We start from the raw sequence: 17,044 nt of genomic DNA, 5'->3' as shown, positions 1-17,044 counted from the left end.
TAGCTCTTCCGGTTGACGTCGCGGCAATACAGACACAGGGAATGGGTCTCCGCGTTCCCTGTGCTGACTTCTCCATGTTCGTCGGCTCCAAGAGGAGCCAAAGCTATCTTGTAGGGTCGGTCAAGCAAAGAGGGGCACCCTGAGAGGTCGAGGAGAGTCGCAGCTCTCCTATCAGCCCCAGGTTCTTTCTCCCTCTCAACCACACCAAGAAGAAGAAGCAGCCTAAAGATGGCCACCACAAAGCTGGGACAGCTGATGAACATCTAAGACTGGTGCTGGAGAGAAGTAGGTGAGCAGTGAATGGAACTGGGGGAGAGGATTTTTTTAAAAAAAATTTAACCCCAAGGAACAATTCAGAACTATCTGCTCAGAATTATCTGTTAAAGCAGTATCTAGGCATTCTGAGAAACCACCAGATCATCAAACTGGAAGTGAAGAAGAGAAAATAATAAACTTTGAAATTTTGAAATATATAGAAAATTGGACTCCTAAACTGGGAAGACGTGGTACTGGGAAAGCATTTTAAAATGCTAGAATCGTCTATTTACAATTAACTTATTCTACTTTTATAATTCTTCTATAATTAGAAGAATGCTGGAAATGTGATATTGAAATTTAAACTGAGTGCGCCATCTGCTGACGAAAGGGAAAATTACAAGTTTGGAAATATCTATATGAAGGTATGTGAAAATATCTATTTGATTACTTTTAACCACCCTATGACTACTGGAGACCCAAGTATAAAAATAAGAAAGTTTTCTAACTAAAGGGACCCCTGATTGTTATACTAGAAGACTGAATTAGTAAAGAAGATGCAAAGAAGCTTTTGATAACCCCTGAGATTATCTGAATGGAACTGACTGTCAACATATGGGATATAAAGAACTGGGACTAGTGTACTTTTTGAAGGGCAATTCAAGGACTATAAATAGTTTTTTGGACTGCTGAACAAAAGTTGAATTTTTTTAAAAAAAGTAAGATGCATTTTAAGGAAGAAATGAGTGAAATTTTGAAGGAGATGGCTTTACTGTTTCAAAATACAAAAGACATCATAGATAAAGGAGATCATGGAAAAAATGGGGAAAAGCCATACGAGGGATGATGAGTAAAGATCAAGACGTCCAGGAAAGGGAGGAGTCAACAGAAGAAATGAAGGAAGAAGATAAAGAGGCGACAACAATGAAAATAACAGTGATTGATGAATCACTGGGGGTAAATTGATGAACCTGGGGGTAAAGGTATTAAGAGAGTTGGAAGATACGTCTGGAAGGGAGATAGGGGCTTGGGCAGAAATCCTGGAAATTAGGCAGTGGAAGAGGATAGAGGTGGGAGAAATACCCAGACTGAATAGTCAAGAAGCAGTTACAGATAAAGATTTTAGAGAGGAGGGGGGGGGAAGAGGCAAATTAAAAAAAATAAAGCAATCAAAATATTGAAGCGGGCAAGAGATGATGGAAAAAATATTTCTTTTCTTTCTGTTGTTGTTCTGATTTGCTTTCCCTTTTCTCCCTCTCCTTTCTTTTCTTTTTTCTTACTTTGTTTCAGGTAGGTGACACAAATAGAAGCCAGGTAGAATAGGAAGAAAATGTTTTTTCAGTAAAAGGTGATCTGATTAAAAGTTAGAAAAAGTGATAGAAATAAGAGAAAGGGAAATGTTAGCGTAGACAGTTTTATATAATAAAACAAAGTAGCAATAAGAGAAAACGTGGAATAATTGAACAATGACAGATTGCAATTTATAATTGTGTATCATTTTTAGAAATATATAAATTGATTAGAAGTAATAACTATGATTAATTTTACTAGCTTTATTTGTATTAGAGTGTACGACACTAAGGTGCCACACTGTTCACGCATTAATTTGATGTTTGTAAAAAAAATAAAAAATAAACTTTTTTTAAAAGAAGAAAATTTGCAAAAAGTAGAATGATTGGAAATCGATATTGCAATTTTTTTTGCTTTAAATCAAAAGATGTTGGGATATTTAAAAATGATTACTGTTCACGATAAGAGTTGCTAGCATAAAGACTATAATGCTGAAGAACCTTATTTGAATACTAAATTTCATTCATATTATTTCTATAGGATGCCTTGCTGGAAAGTAGTAATTAGTGCCTTAACTAACATGTTATGTATAACTATTGTTTTGCCTTCAAAGACTGAAGCAATATATGGGAATGAATATAAATAGCCAGTTGCCAAGATGAGGAAAACAGGAAAGCTGCTTAATCTAGCAAAGTTTTTTTTCTTTCTTTTTTAATACAAAGGCTTCCTTCAATAGTTTAAGACTGGAGTTATTCTGGAATGAAGAAAACATATTGGGCTGTGTTATTTGTAATTTTGTTTAATCTTAAAATTCAATGGACTACATTAAAGTTGTCTCCCAGAAAGGAAGGAATATCATTCATCTGATCCTTAACACTTTCTCCTTAAGTCCTGCAATTCTGAAACCAGCCTAAATACTTATAAGCCATAAGATGCAAAAAAGCTGCAAGAACATGGGTAGATACTGTAAGGAAAATTTTAACTGAAGACTCCTAAAATAGGTATTTGTTCATCTTCATGTATTTGTTCATAAGAAACTACATATCCCCTTTCCATTTAATACTACAAGTTCATGTATTATTGTATAGCTTAATAGCAGGTTTTTATAAAAAATAAGTTTATGAATATGTATTTTATACTGCAGAGAATGTTATAAAAGAAATGTATCTTCATATTACTATCATGCTAAAGAGGCAAAAGAAAACATGGCACCAAAACTTGTACATGTACAATTCAAATGTTTGTTATGCAATTTTCATTTTCATCAAACTTCACTAATATGGATAATAAATATATCTGTCCACATTAAAAAGTTACACCTCAAACCTTTACTGATATGAGGACATTGGGACCACCTGCTTCCCCTCTTCACGTGTCCATGAATACAGAATCAAGTTAATGGAGCAACCATGTTTATGTCTGTTGGGCATAGTGTCACAGAATATGCTCCAGCTAAAATGAGAAATACCACAAACATATCAAAATATTTTCCACTGTGGTTTATTTAACATTGCTTTCTATTAAAGTATAAACAACTTTGAATTTCAACTTTATTAGGGCAAACAAAGCATTTTGACTTACATTACTTTTCTTTGCTTTATTTCAGAACTGCAAGTTCATCCTTTTTACAGGAATAAATTAAAAATATAAAGGAAGGTACCAAAAATAAAGAGCCTTCCATTTCAGTTAAGTGGTAATAATGATTTAAATACTAAACTGTATTAGCATTATATGTTACCAAATGTTCACGTTAAACATTTTTCATGTCTAAAGATGAAAAGTATCTTTAGTTTTAAGCGTAAAGTTTTAGATACATGTTCCTTGAAAGTATTCAAGGTAACGTATATATGGATTATCTCATTTTTTTCAACGATCCCAATGTACCAGATTTATATAACATGAAGAATTGGAAATGCACCTTGTCACTTTTTTTATTTTTAAAAGCCAGCATTTTTGCTCTTTGGCAAAACAATAACAAAAGCCAGTACCATAGTCAAGGTCAAACAGAATGCAGGGGTTCAATTAGCATAGCAATATTTCTGTACTGTTGACTCTTACTGACTTTACTGAATGCTTTCTGGTAAGTACCACCAGATTTTTAAAAAGCATGGGATTTGTACTTTGTATTGTCAACGTGTTTTATTTTCATATTTGCTTACCATCTTGTATAATGTGACAAACTTATTATCTTCTAGTTTTCAAAATAGATGCCTAAATTGTCATTTCCACATAAGGATATTACTATCTGAATTTGAAAGCTAGAACAATCCAACCCTTACATGGTATCCTGCAATTATTAGTTATGACTATCAATTCTCAAGTTTTAATTAAAATTACACAAGAGTAACAAAATTTATTTGCAAGTCAGACAATCTTCTATGATATACACTAGTGCCATTTATATAACTCCTATATTATCATGATAATTACTTAAAATTTATTAGCCACCCAAGTCTAGTGGGTTCTTGCTGTTTTGAACAGCAGTGTGTAAAACATTTGAAATTTGAAACTGGGGAGATAGAATTGAAAACTCTAAAATCAGAACATTTAATACTTTGAAAGACATATTTTCAGACGTCATATTTTAAAGCATTTTTAATTTGAAATGTGTCCATGCTTGCAATGCACATGTAGCTGCTTACCAGATGTTCTAGGTAAATAAGAGGTATTGTTATTTATCTATATAGCACATAATATAAGAAATCTAAACTGCTTGGTTTCCAAAATAATGTCAGTGACCAGAGCCCAGAAGGAATGCATACAGAAGATACGAATTTTGAACTCCATGATTAAAACTTTTGAGTACAATTAGAATAAATGAATCTCCTGACCTAGGTTCTTCTGCATATTCAGGATTAGTGCTTTTCTACTTCCAACAATATTCTTTTATGACACCTGTTATGTAATGCAATTGTTATTTACAAGACTTGCAAATACCTTGATATGTGAGGCAAGTAATATTAATTACTGGCGGGTTTCTACTAAATAGCAAACTTTAAAAATATGTGGCCATATTCCAATAAAAAATGCTTCAAAAAGCAATTTTGTAAAATGAACCCGAGTGCAGCATCCCTCTTATCTGTTTCCCAGCAATTAGTTTTGAGAAGGATATTGCCTCCTCTGACCTTTTATCTTCAAGCAAACAAATCAAGTGGAAAGCAAAAGGAAAAACCATTGAAAAGTTAAATATGTTAAGCTGGTGCAGCCAATGAGCTTCCTAGTAATATTATACTAATAAGTGATATCTGAAAGATTCAACAGCTACTGTGCAAAATGTCCTGTTTGTTTTTATGTAAAGTAACTACTCTTCATAGTTAATTTTCATATCTTTGTAACATTTCTCTTGTTCTAAAGCTTTTAGTTTAAGACAGTATATCCTCAAAATAAATGATGGCTTAAATTTTAGGCATTCAGTTTTGAAAACATAAATGTCTTATTCTTAAAATATACAGGCACAGGGAAAAGAAGTTTCAAATAAACAAAGGGCAATATTTTTATGGCAATAAATAAAAGCGAAATATTTTTACCAAGACCATTTGTTGAAAAGTTTAAAAAAGATGCACAGGAAGATTCATGTATCTCTGTGTTGAGTTTCAATATTAGCAGATTAATTAAAATGGAAACCAAAGGGTTAAAGAAGCAGTGAATTCTCTTGCACTAAACTGAATTTATTCTTCAGATTAAATTATAACACACTATTTAATATAACTAGCTTCAAAAGAAAATGCTAATGTCATTTATATTATAAGCCATATAGCTTATACTCAACAGTTCTAGTGAACACTGCATCCATTTTGTCCAAGCAGTATGTTGTCACTGAGAGATTTTCTGAGTATTTTGCAGGGCATAACACCTTTAAAGAAAAAGTTAAAGAACAAAACTACAAAAAACTACTAAACATGCATGCCTGAAATTCCATCTTGGCAAATATCTAGATGGTCTGTCTTTTTTACAGTTATAGGCTATTAAAATTATTCATCTAAAATGCAATTAACTGTATTAACTAATATATTATACATACAATGTTTTCTATATGACAGACAGTTATCACTTTACGCACACTTACACAGGAATTCTAATTACCTCAATGAGTAAATGTGCAGTGCAAGAGCTAAAGGATGTATAAATATGTAGCGCTTGCATAGTTCAACATGTGTTAACTGAAATAATTTCTATGTTGTCTACTGTTCTGGATTTCTTTGTTAATACTTGAATTCACTGTTCTATGTTAGTTAACTAGACTCACAACTACTGAAAACATCCCCCAACCTTACTTACTCTGTTTGAGCTCCATAAGCCACAAGGGCATGTATGCATTCCATACTACCAGATCGGGCTGCTTTGTGAATAGGAGTTTCACCAACATAATCCTGTAGCAAAAACATAGCAAATTAATTTATGTATGACTTCAATGAACGATTCTTCGACTAAAGATAATAGAAATGTCATCTGAATAATACCACCTAACAAAGAGAAACATTCACAATTAACTTACTATGGTACAAAGTTGCATATAATTATCTGCAGATAAAAAAAGCAGAATCGAGATGAACTGCCAGATTTGCTAATATGTCCCATTAATTTATATTCTGCCTTACTAATTAATTAACATTGAAGGCAGTTAAAAACTTAAGGGCAAAAATAAAAAATAAAAGTAATGTTTAAATTATACATACTAAAACTATTAATATTTAAAGGTCTGATTAAAGGTATTATTTTTATATTAAAAATCCTGGAAGCTTCCAGATACTTTTCATGGATAATCCTATGTTAAGTTCTTCTGGATCAAGAAAATACTTTTTATAATTACCAACTTGTAATTGTTTCCTTTGAAAAGGAGACATATCCCACTGACATGGAAACACTGATTATTTCCCTTAATCATATAATCAGATAGAACCAGTTGACTTGACTAACCAAGAGACAACTCAACATTATCATTATTATCATTAACAAATAGAAACAGAAAAGTTCCCCAGGGTATTTTGACATACAAAGCACTTGTAGCATATAGGCACACAATTTAATCAATTCATATCTGAAACAACACAGAGTAATCTATCTGTCACAATGTGTTACATAGGATACAAGGTCTAGAATATGTCTTGCTCTTTAGGCGAGATGTGGTGGCAGGTATAAAATCACAAACTCAATGTAGAAATGAAATTTTCTAGGACAAGAAGTCTAGAATAACTCAACAGCACATTATTGTCCTAGCTAATGCAGAAAGCAAGTTTATTAAGAAGAAAGACAGATAATACATGAAAAATCCTTATGGGATGCCAACTATGATAACTTTCAAAGTTGACTAATGGATATTGAATCAAAACAACAAAATGAGAATCATTTAATCTGCCATAATTCCTCTTCTCTACCTTCTAGATCATAGTTACAGCTGGAAACAAAATCTCTGCAACACCTGCTAAATAGGTATGAATATTCAGAATTGTTTTGCATGACAGATGTTCTAACAGTAGGATCTTGGCGGACCACATTCATTGCCACATACATTACTGGTTAAGATAGCAATGTGAAAGGGAATAACAATCATCCTGTTTTCCTCTCCTTAAATCTCTTATCGCTGCTATTTACAGATAGTCCTTGATTTACCATGGGCCAGAATGAATACTTTTATGGCCTTTGTAAAATGACATGTCACACACACAAAACTATGTACCACATTTTGGATGCTTGGCAACTGCTTACAACTTTATGACTGGATGCAGTATCCCGAAGTCACATGACCACAACATGCAATTTTTTTTTTTACTAGTTTCAGGTAATAAAAAGTCCATTTGGAAGAATAGGTTTGCCCTTATAACTATAGCATTAGCTTAATGATGACCACAAAAAATGTCATAAAACCGGATTCAGTTACATGGGTTTGTCAATTTACAACAGGAAATCTGATCCCAACTGCAGTTTTAGTCTATGACTAACTGTATCACTTGAAAGATATTTCCCAAATCATTGCATCTCATAATACCTTAAATTTTGGATTTTGGCTATGACCTGAAGCCTCATCATGATTTGCCAAGGCCATTCCATCTGTGTTGAACTGAAGTAACCTTAAAACTGAGAAGAACACAGCTGCAAAACTCCAAAACCCTTTAAAAATCAGGCAGTTTAACTGGATTTGCATTCCATTATAATTTTAGCTAGATTTCAAAAACTTTATTGTAATTCAGCAGCAGGTCTATCAAATAATTCTGTTAGACCTTCATAGAGATGGACCCAAGAACTGGGGATCATTTAGATGCCCACAAGGAAGGGATGAATATTGTTACAGCTATGTTTCAACGTATCTGGGAGTCTATTTCCATGGATCATCATTCTTCATTATTCAGCATCCCCCTGTTTATTTTTTGTATCTTCCTCCTCGATGACATTGCCTAGAACAGGGGTGTCAAACTCAATCCCATCGCAGGCCACATCAGGAGTTTGTTTGCCATTGGGGAGCCGGTGTTGCCGTTGCCTGGTCATCACAGCCAACTGGATGGGCATGGCCAGACCCGGGGCAGCAAGGGTTGGTCCCTCATTGTCTCTGATAGCCCTGTGGACCAACTACACAGCCTATCGCGGGCCAGATCTGACCCGTGGGCCACGTGTTTGACACATCTGGCCTAATCTTCCAGCAGATGAAAAAATAATTAACAAATCACATAAAATACCATCTAATATAAGCTGTAATTCTAAGAAGCTTCAGGGCCTACTTTGGTTAAAATGTAGTGTTTAAATACTATGATTACCATATTTTTTGGAGTATAAGATGCACCTTTTTCCCCCTAAAAGGGGGTGAAAATTTAGGTGCGTCTGATACACCGAATGTAGCCCAACCACTGGCCCCCACTCTTTGGCCTCTGCCTCGCAGCAGTTACCTCCTTGCAAGCAAACAGCAAGAAAAAACAGCTCCTTTCAGTTTCAGCACAGGCTAATTAGCACAAGTTGATTGGATCAGCCTCCCGACTCTCAGCTGATTTGCTCTCAGCTGTTTTGCGCAGGGCTCTGCTGCTTGCTGCAAAGGTAAATTGCTGGAACACATTTTTTTTCCCTTGTGCTAAACAAACTGCTGAAAACGAAAATGAAAGTAAAGCAGGCTGTTTGCTCCAATGAGGCAAAATTGCTCAGAGGAAGAGGGAGATTTCTTTTTCTTCTTTGACTCACCAAAAAAGGTAGGTGCGTCTTATATTCCAGTGCGTCTTATACTGCAAAAAATACGGTACCTTCAGTGATACATTTGAGAGTTCTGGGTTTGAAATGGAAGCATCTTTCTGTATAATGCAGCAGACTACTGTCTATTTCAGATGCATGAAATGATTTGATAAATACAGTAAAATTAAGAAAAGTCGATTAAATCAGTACATTTGTTCAACTAAGCCTTTTATTGCTTACAATAGAATATGTTCCAATTTTAAGATTTAGTTTTATTCTGAACTAACTGTAGTTTTGTTTTTAGCTAATTTTTTCAAATATATTCAGGGTTTTATGAAGACTTACATTAAATGTATATTAAAATAAAATATTTTTCTTCAGAATGTAAAGTTGAAAATGTTTGCATGTTCTGCATCTTCACTTGTGAACTGTGCTAAAAGAAGCTTCCACTCATGTTTCATAGAACGCAAATACAATAATCCTTTTGTTCATTGACCTATATGATGATTAATCAGCAGAGACTACATTCTAATTCAATATAGTTAGTAACTTCCATAAAGCACTGTAAGTCTAGATGTGCAGGTCTTGTTCCAAAACTGAGAACATTCAAAAGAGAGACACAGAACACAAATCCTCATCTCCAACATGCCTCAGAATCTGCAAACATGCAATGATTGCATGAAAAGAACTATATCCAAAAGCAATAATAGAACTTCTTGAATTAGCATTGGATCACAATTTTAGAATAGCATTTAGAACGTGAAAAAATGGTGTTACCTGCTTGTTTATGTTGGCCCCTGATTGAATTAACCAGTTGAGACACTGAGGATGTCCTCCAAAAGAAGCAATATGGGCTGGTGTTTGCGCAAAACGTGTTGTACATGCATTTACAGTCGCTCCAGCTCTCACTAACTGAATTAGACATTCCAGCTAAAAAACAAAGGGAAAAAATTATGTTTCAGCATATGTTAGGACTTCATATCACATATCAGTATTAGCTGTTACATTCTACAACCAACACCTATACACAAAGCCTTTCTATATGACATTTGGATAAAACAAGTCACTTTCTTTTTGTCCCTTTGAGTCAGGATTGACTCCTGGAAATGGATTGTCACTGCCTCCTTCCTAGGGCAGATAGAGAACAACTAGCCCAACGTCATCCAGCTGGTTTCTTGTCCAAGGGAGAATTAAAACTCAAGTCTTCAATTTCTAACCTCATGCCATGATCACTATACCAAACTGGTGTTTTACAACAGTAAGACTCTGGTTTTTATAGCTCTGGTTTCAGGGATGGGTTTCACTTACCTTTACCACTGGTTTGCCCCCCCCCCCCCGCCTGCTGTCCACGCATGTGCCTGGCCTTCCACGCATGCGCACTGCTCACTCACGCGCCTTCCGCACATGTGCCTGGCCTTGAAAATGTGCCTAAATAGCATGACTTGGAGTCAGGGCAGGTGGGCGGGCCCACGTGCGATCGCCGCAACCAGTTTGCCTGAATCAGAGTGAACCGGCAGAATACCACCTCTGTCTGGCTTCCTAGATGTTCTATAGTTTATAGATTTTATCTTACCCAAAATAATGTGACCATATTTGAGATAAAACCTGGTTTTCCTGACACTTGTGACATACTGGCCATTGTATATCAAAAGCATAATACATGAATATGATTAGTCTGTAACTACTGTGTCTTTGTAAAAGGCACTATATGAAAATATTGATCAAAGCTATGATAATCATGGAAGTTATTATCTGTGGACATTCTGGTAATGTCCACTGTCATACGGAAGCTAGTCAGACACTACATAAACTACTTATTGTACATTATAATGAAGACCCTTTAAGCAGCTATATGTCAACATCAGAATACAATTCCCTCTTATACCCATTATTTTCTTTTCTAGGTCTCGCCCACATTTTAAAAATTACCATATTTTGCACTTCTAAGACTTAACTGGAGGGAACACCTGAATTCTAAAGCAATTGGCGTTTTCACTCTGGTAACCTCTAACATGGTTAGACAGGATTATAACCCCCAAAGAAACAAGCTTGTGATTCAGGAATGCTCCTGGACTTGTAGCTCCCATGTAAAATGGAGGCCATGACTTGAGGGACCTTGGCCCAACTTCGGACACAACAATTATGATCACCTGAAAGTCTCCCTTTGGTGACCCATATTCTCATGATCATGCAACTGGACTAAACCCAACATGTTCTAAGGAGCTTTTGAAAAGGCCACAGAAACTATAAATGTCACAGAATGTAAAAGCTGGACTACTGGATGGTGCACTCCATAGCTGTTGGGAAAGCCCAGATTGTGGAAAGGAAATATTTTAAAAACACTTTGTCTTTATCTAAGAAATCAATCTGACAATTTTCAACATTGTTTTTGATGTTGACTAGTATTAGATACCTTCCTAAAATGTGGCTTTTGCAGAAACACAGGCCTGTATTATTACTGTAGAATATCTATTTTACAATCACATTATTTTTCAAACTTCTGAACCCATTTTAGATCTGATCTACAAAGATCTAGCTGATATGCCACTGAATTATTTTAGGGCCAAGCATGTTTAAAACGATCCTGCACAGCCAGTAATACAAATGGCTTGTTTAAGCATCCACTTCCTCTCCCCCATCCCCAATTATGCAAGAATGTGGGTCAGAGGATAGTCTTCTTGCTGGTAAACCTCATATTGTGGAACATGCTGCCTGGCTACTTATGCCTGGTTTTTAAAAAATCACCCAAGACGTTCCTTCCTTTTAACTAGGCGTTTGATGATTTTGAAAAACACTTAGACAGATGTTAATTATATTTATACAAGCAAAAAATCCTGTATATCATAATTTCCTAAAATAACTTTGCCTGAGATGCTAATTAATATATATTCTACTAAAACAAAGATAATCCAAGATGCACTGTTGACACCGAGACTAATCTCCTTACCTAGTTAAATCAATTAAGCATTTCATTCTGTTGTTTGGTTAAATGGATGAGATTCTAAAAAAAATGGGTTACTGATCAAAGATTTCCTTAATTTTATCAAAGTTACTAATAATGCATTTTTAGATTGTAGGTAGGAATAATAAACTTAAAAAATATATCATAGCAGAACTGTATTTGAACAAACTGGACAGTAAACAAAAAGAAATTATAGAGCTAAGTGCATTTATAAATCTATAATTTTTAAATATTTAATGAAATGTAAATCAATTTAGAGCTTTAGGTAATTACATTTTGAAATAAAACTCTTCGTTATGCATTTAGGGTAAAGAACAAAAATATAATTAAAATATAATGAACTATTAATACATATGCAAAAGTTCATTAATGGTAACTCAAGATAAACTTCACCCGATACCTGGTGCCCTACCAAAAACAAACATTGAGACATGCAGGGATGAAGAATAAGTGCTTCTGGAACATTCTTAACCTCCTTCAGCATTTGCTTCTCCAACTCACATATAGGTTAAAAAAACTATCTGGCAAAGAGCAAATAAATATTTTATTCTTTTGGGCAAATAAAAAGAAATATGGGTTGGTTATAGTTCTGAATGTAAAATCAAATTCAGTACATCTGATTCCAGGAAAGGAAGCTAGAGTTCAATAGGGCATGATTTGGGGATGGTTTTTTTTAGGGGGGGCTTTGGGTGAACATTGACTTCTAGCAACTGCCTGTGGAAAAGTCTCTGCAGTATTTTTCTGGCAAAATTTTCAGAAATGATTTGCCCTTGCAAACCCTTGAGAGAATGAATGGCTCCAAATCACCCAGCTGGCTTTGTGCCTAAAATGGGAGATCTCAGAGACTCCCCGTTTCCAAACTGGCTCTCTTATAACTCAACAGTATCACCAGGAGAAATTGCTTTACAGATAGTCCTCGACTTAACATCACAATTGAGCCCAAAATTTCATTTGTTAAATGAGACATTTGTTAAGTGAGTTTTCCCCCTTTTTCCAATCTTTCTTGCCAGAGTTATTAAGTTAGTAAGAAGGCTGTTAATGAATCTGGCTTCCACACTGACTTTCCTTGTCTGAAGGTCGCAAAAGGATGTGACCCCGGACACTGCCACTGTCATAAATATGAACCATTTGCCAAATAACTGAATTTTGATCATGTGTCCAGGGGATGCTGCAACTGTCATATGAAAAAACAATCGAAAAAACAATCATAAGTCATTGTAACTTTGCACGATCACTAAATGAACTGCCGTAAATCGAGGACTGCCTGTATATCTCCCTCATCCAGCTGCATATGCCCTTATGCAAAACTCCCCAAAGACTACCAAATAAACAATTCATGTAAAAGATCCTTGAGGTACTGCAGAAGATTGTATCTCATGAGGCAACCTCTGAAAATAAAAGAGAAAGCTTAACAGTAAGAGGGGTGGAATGCCCTAGCCCCACCCTCAAAGCTCTTCTTGGCTTTTATGACCTGTTTACATTGGCTATCTTTGAGAAAGTCAGCAAAGGTGGGGAACAAAAAATACTGTTGAACACAAAAGTCAGTCACCTAGTAGCAAAAGGTCACATTGTTTGGAGACGGTGAGATCGGAAAAGGTGGTAGGCTTCATCCTACATAAAACCAGGGGTGTTCTTGAAGGGAGTTTGGGGACACCCCTCTCTCCGTTGTACTTATCATTTTTATCATTTGCTTTTTTAATGCTTTACTGATTTTATCATAATTTTTTGATCTTGTAAACTGCCCAGAATTATTGAGAGTCAAGTAGCAGGAAGTTTAATCCATTACTAGACAATCTGTGCCCCGCTAGGTCATTTCAAAGGTATTTTCCTTGTCAGATTCCTCAATGTCTTCAACAATGACAGCGCTTCTAATATAATGCCTTCACTGGAAAAGTTGGGGTGCATCTAGAGATGTATCTGCTTTGAAAGTAATTAATGTTAAACTGTATAGCACAGTCAAACATGAGCACAAGAAATGGTTTATGACATTTCGTATGTCACAAATTGGTTTTGTATGTCATGAAATGTTCTATAAAATTTGCCAAATTTTAATTCCATGTGGGTCCAAGATTCTGAATTCTAAATTAGCCAATTTGAGGTACCTTGGTTCAAAAAAGGTTGCCCTGTGGTGTACTGTTTCACCCAGCTTATTGGAATCAGAATTTTAGTAGGTTATAGATTATTCTATGTTCCCCATCTCAATATACAGCAAGCTGGGATGTCACTTTTCAGCCATCCCGGTCACAAGACTGGGAAAAGGAGACAATGTTGAAGTCTAGGAACCACAGATGATCTGGTCCTGATATTAAGTGGTGACACCATCTACTTTAGAATTATTCAGTTTTACATTTGTCAGTCAAGGAGCTTCCACAACCAAATGTATGCCCAAAACTGTATGTACCTTTTGAGACCTGACAGCTCAAACAACTTCTACAAATACTGGGCATATTGTACAGGTAATCATAACTACCAAAGATAATCACTGTCTGGAGAGGAAAATCTGAAGAGTTGAAAGGCACAACACTCTTAACAAGCAGACCATGTGGGAATGCACCCTACGGGAGAGTATCAAATGAGGCAACCCATATGTGCAATATTTATATTTGTATGTTAGTCCCTTCAAAATAATAAAAAATTAAGAAAAAGGACAGGATCTGCTTAACGCCTTAAGTGTAAAGAAACCGTCAGAAAATCAAATTCATAGGTACGGTGATTAATTCCTCATTCAGCCTTGAATTACACTTCGTTCCGTTTCTGCGATGTTCCTCCCAAAATAACCCTCTTGTGAAAAGTGAGCCTCCACATGATCTTTATTCTTAACTCTCCAAATCCGAATACAGGTATATTAAGGGGAAAAGATGAGGGCATTTGCAACATGCGCCCAGCAAAGCGAATGTTCCCCTTCACCACTGGATCTGCTCTCTTGCTCCGAGAGTGCACTTTTGCACCTGGAGAATTAAGATGCCTTTATTTCGTCCCGCCGTTGGTAGTTGCCGACAACAATTGCAAACAGATCTCAGGCAAGATGCGTGCATAGTATGGCGGCTCTACTCGGCCGTTTCTTCACCGACCACACCGGGGCGAGCAAGGCGGGAGAAACCCTTTAAGATGGCGGCGGCGGCGGCGCGCTTTCGCCCCCGCTGCTTTCGCCAAGCCCCGGAGAAAACCGCAGACTACCTTCCCCCCCGAACCATCCCTGGACGCCGGATTGCTTCGAATGCGACCCCTTCGGGCTCTCGCTCTCTCACCTTTCCGAAATGCGCGGCCCAGTGGATGGGCGTCCACCCGTAGAAGGAGTCCTCGACTGCTAGGCTTTCCCGGGGCGCGCTCTGAAGCAGGGCGCACAAGGCGGGCAAGTCTCCGTCGCGGCAGGCACGGTGCAACGGAAAGCGGAGAGCGAGCAGCTCCTCGCTGGAGAAACCCGCGTCCGGGCTGGATCCCAGCGACATGGCGATCTCAAGCAACGCGCAGGCGAAGAATCAAGGCACGGCCGGCACTCGGCAGCTGGGGCTTTTAGCTGTGGAAGAAACCACCCTCCGCAGCGGAGCTAAGAAACCCTCGCCGTTTCCACACCGCCCCAGCAGCCGAACACAAAGAAATCGAGGCGGGCTTGCAGGAACCCCGCCCCGGCGAGAGGCGGGACCTGCACTGGGCCTAAATTCCGAGCGCGACTCGGTGGGAGGAAGCGGGGGTGGCATTCAAGCTTTAAGAACAGCTGCGTCCGACTGCTTTGCTTTCGTATCCCTAATTCCGGCTTTAAAACAAACTCCTCGTTCTCAGAAGACAAGGATGAATCATAATCGGCTTCGAAACTGGGACTGCAACCTGGCTAAAGGGAAGCGGCTGGAAATTCGAGCGCCTTCTTTCTTTTTAGGCGGGGCTTCCCCATCTGGGCTGCAAAATATAGCAGACCAGCAGAGGTTGGTCTGGCTGCTGTTTAAGTGGCCTTCCTAATCGCTGCACCTCGGATCCTGTCGGCGTACTTTTAGTAAATTGATGGTTGGATATACTGTTATTGCCTTAATAGTTGGGCCAGAAAGATTGTCTATGCAATCGGATATTTTTTTCTTCAAGTCCTTATTTCAGTGGGTCTCAACCTTCCTAATGCCGCGACCCTTTAATACAGTTCCTCATGTTGTGGTGACCCCCAACCATAAAATTATTCCTAAGACCATTGAAAATATGTGTTTTCAGATGGTCTTAGGCGACCCCTGTGAAAGGGTCGTTCGACCCCCAAAGGGGTCCCGGCCCACAGCTTGAGAACCACTGCCTTATTTTGTCTGAAATAATCAAATCAAAGTTACATTAACTGGAATTTTCCATGAGTCCGTGAGATATAATACACTGTAATGAATAGATTTGCCTAAATGGCTGCAAGACTTTTGCTGCAGAAGTCTGTCAGGGTCAATCCTTGGAAATTGTCCTTAGAAGTAATTCGCATAGCTAGATTTTATACATCCCATGACACAGGATAATTTATTTTGTTTTAAATAAACCATAGACAAATTGTAACTTGGCTTTTATGCATACAGCAATTGTGGTTTGCAAATCATTGTTCATAACCTATGTTGTCTACATCTTGATATATACTCCAATTCAGGGGTGAAATCCAGCAGGTTCTGACAGGTTCTGGAGAACCAGTAGCGGAAATTTTGAGCAGTTCGGAAAACAGGTAGTGGAAATTTTAAGTAGTTTGGAGAACCGGCAAATACCACCTCTGGCTGGCCCCAGAGTGGGGTGGGAATGGGGATTTTGCAGTATCCTTCCTCTGCCACGGCCATCAAGCCACACCCACAGAGCAGGTAGTAAAACATTTGGATTTCACCACTGCTCCAATTGTATTTAGAATGGGCACATAGCCATTTTTATGAATAAAGCTAATTAAGGTTTTAAAGATTATCGTCTGTTATCAGATGGTTAAGACTGAAAGCATATGGATGCTTTCTGTAGAGTATACCCGTACTTGCTAAAAATATTGAGATTTGTTTCTGAGTCAGATTGGAGCTAAGTGCCCAGCATTTCTCTGTTTTCTATCAGTGCAGCAGACACTTGAAATACAATAGTGTTTAATGCAACCCATGATGTTGCTCATTTGCCCCACCTACATATACACTCATGACAACATCATTTTAAATAAGCTAGAGGTAAGTCTTAAGGTTACATGAGAGTTCCAGAATCCTCCCAAAGGTATCAAGTTGTATTTCATGCTATTAAATGAATAAATATAAAACAAGCAATTTTAGTCATGTGAATTTTGTTGTATTTTGATGAACTGAAAATATCATTAAATAATGATTTCTTGTCTTGACTCCACTTCCTGTTTTGGCTAATAGGGCCTTGCAAGTCCCTCAGAGGTAACCTGAACACTATACTCATGGTATAGAT

The 17,044-nt window shown here is 37.2% G+C and overlaps 1 protein-coding gene across 1 annotated transcript in view; it reads right to left on the bottom strand.

Annotated features, from left to right (window-relative positions):
- The window catches only part of ANKRD10 (ankyrin repeat domain 10), a 30,136-nt gene extending 14,907 nt beyond the window's left edge, over positions 1 to 15,229 (bottom strand). Inside the window, exons 1-3 of the mRNA XM_034418711.3 lie at positions 14,908 to 15,229; positions 9,475 to 9,627; positions 5,824 to 5,915 (exon numbers count right to left, since the gene is read on the bottom strand). Coding sequence (XP_034274602.1) covers positions 5,824 to 5,915; positions 9,475 to 9,627; positions 14,908 to 15,108 — 446 coding nt within the window. The 5' untranslated portion in view covers positions 15,109 to 15,229. The remainder of the gene's footprint in view (positions 1 to 5,823; positions 5,916 to 9,474; positions 9,628 to 14,907) is intronic.
- Between the last annotated feature and the right edge of the window lie 1,815 nt (positions 15,230 to 17,044).

Source organism: Pantherophis guttatus, chromosome 5 (assembly GCF_059756535.1).
Source record: "Pantherophis guttatus breed Tessera chromosome 5, ASM5975653v1, whole genome shotgun sequence".
Lineage (NCBI taxonomy): Eukaryota > Metazoa > Chordata > Lepidosauria > Squamata > Colubridae > Pantherophis > Pantherophis guttatus.
Note: the sequence above shows the minus strand (reverse complement) of the source record. Positions and strands in the feature narration are given on the sequence as shown.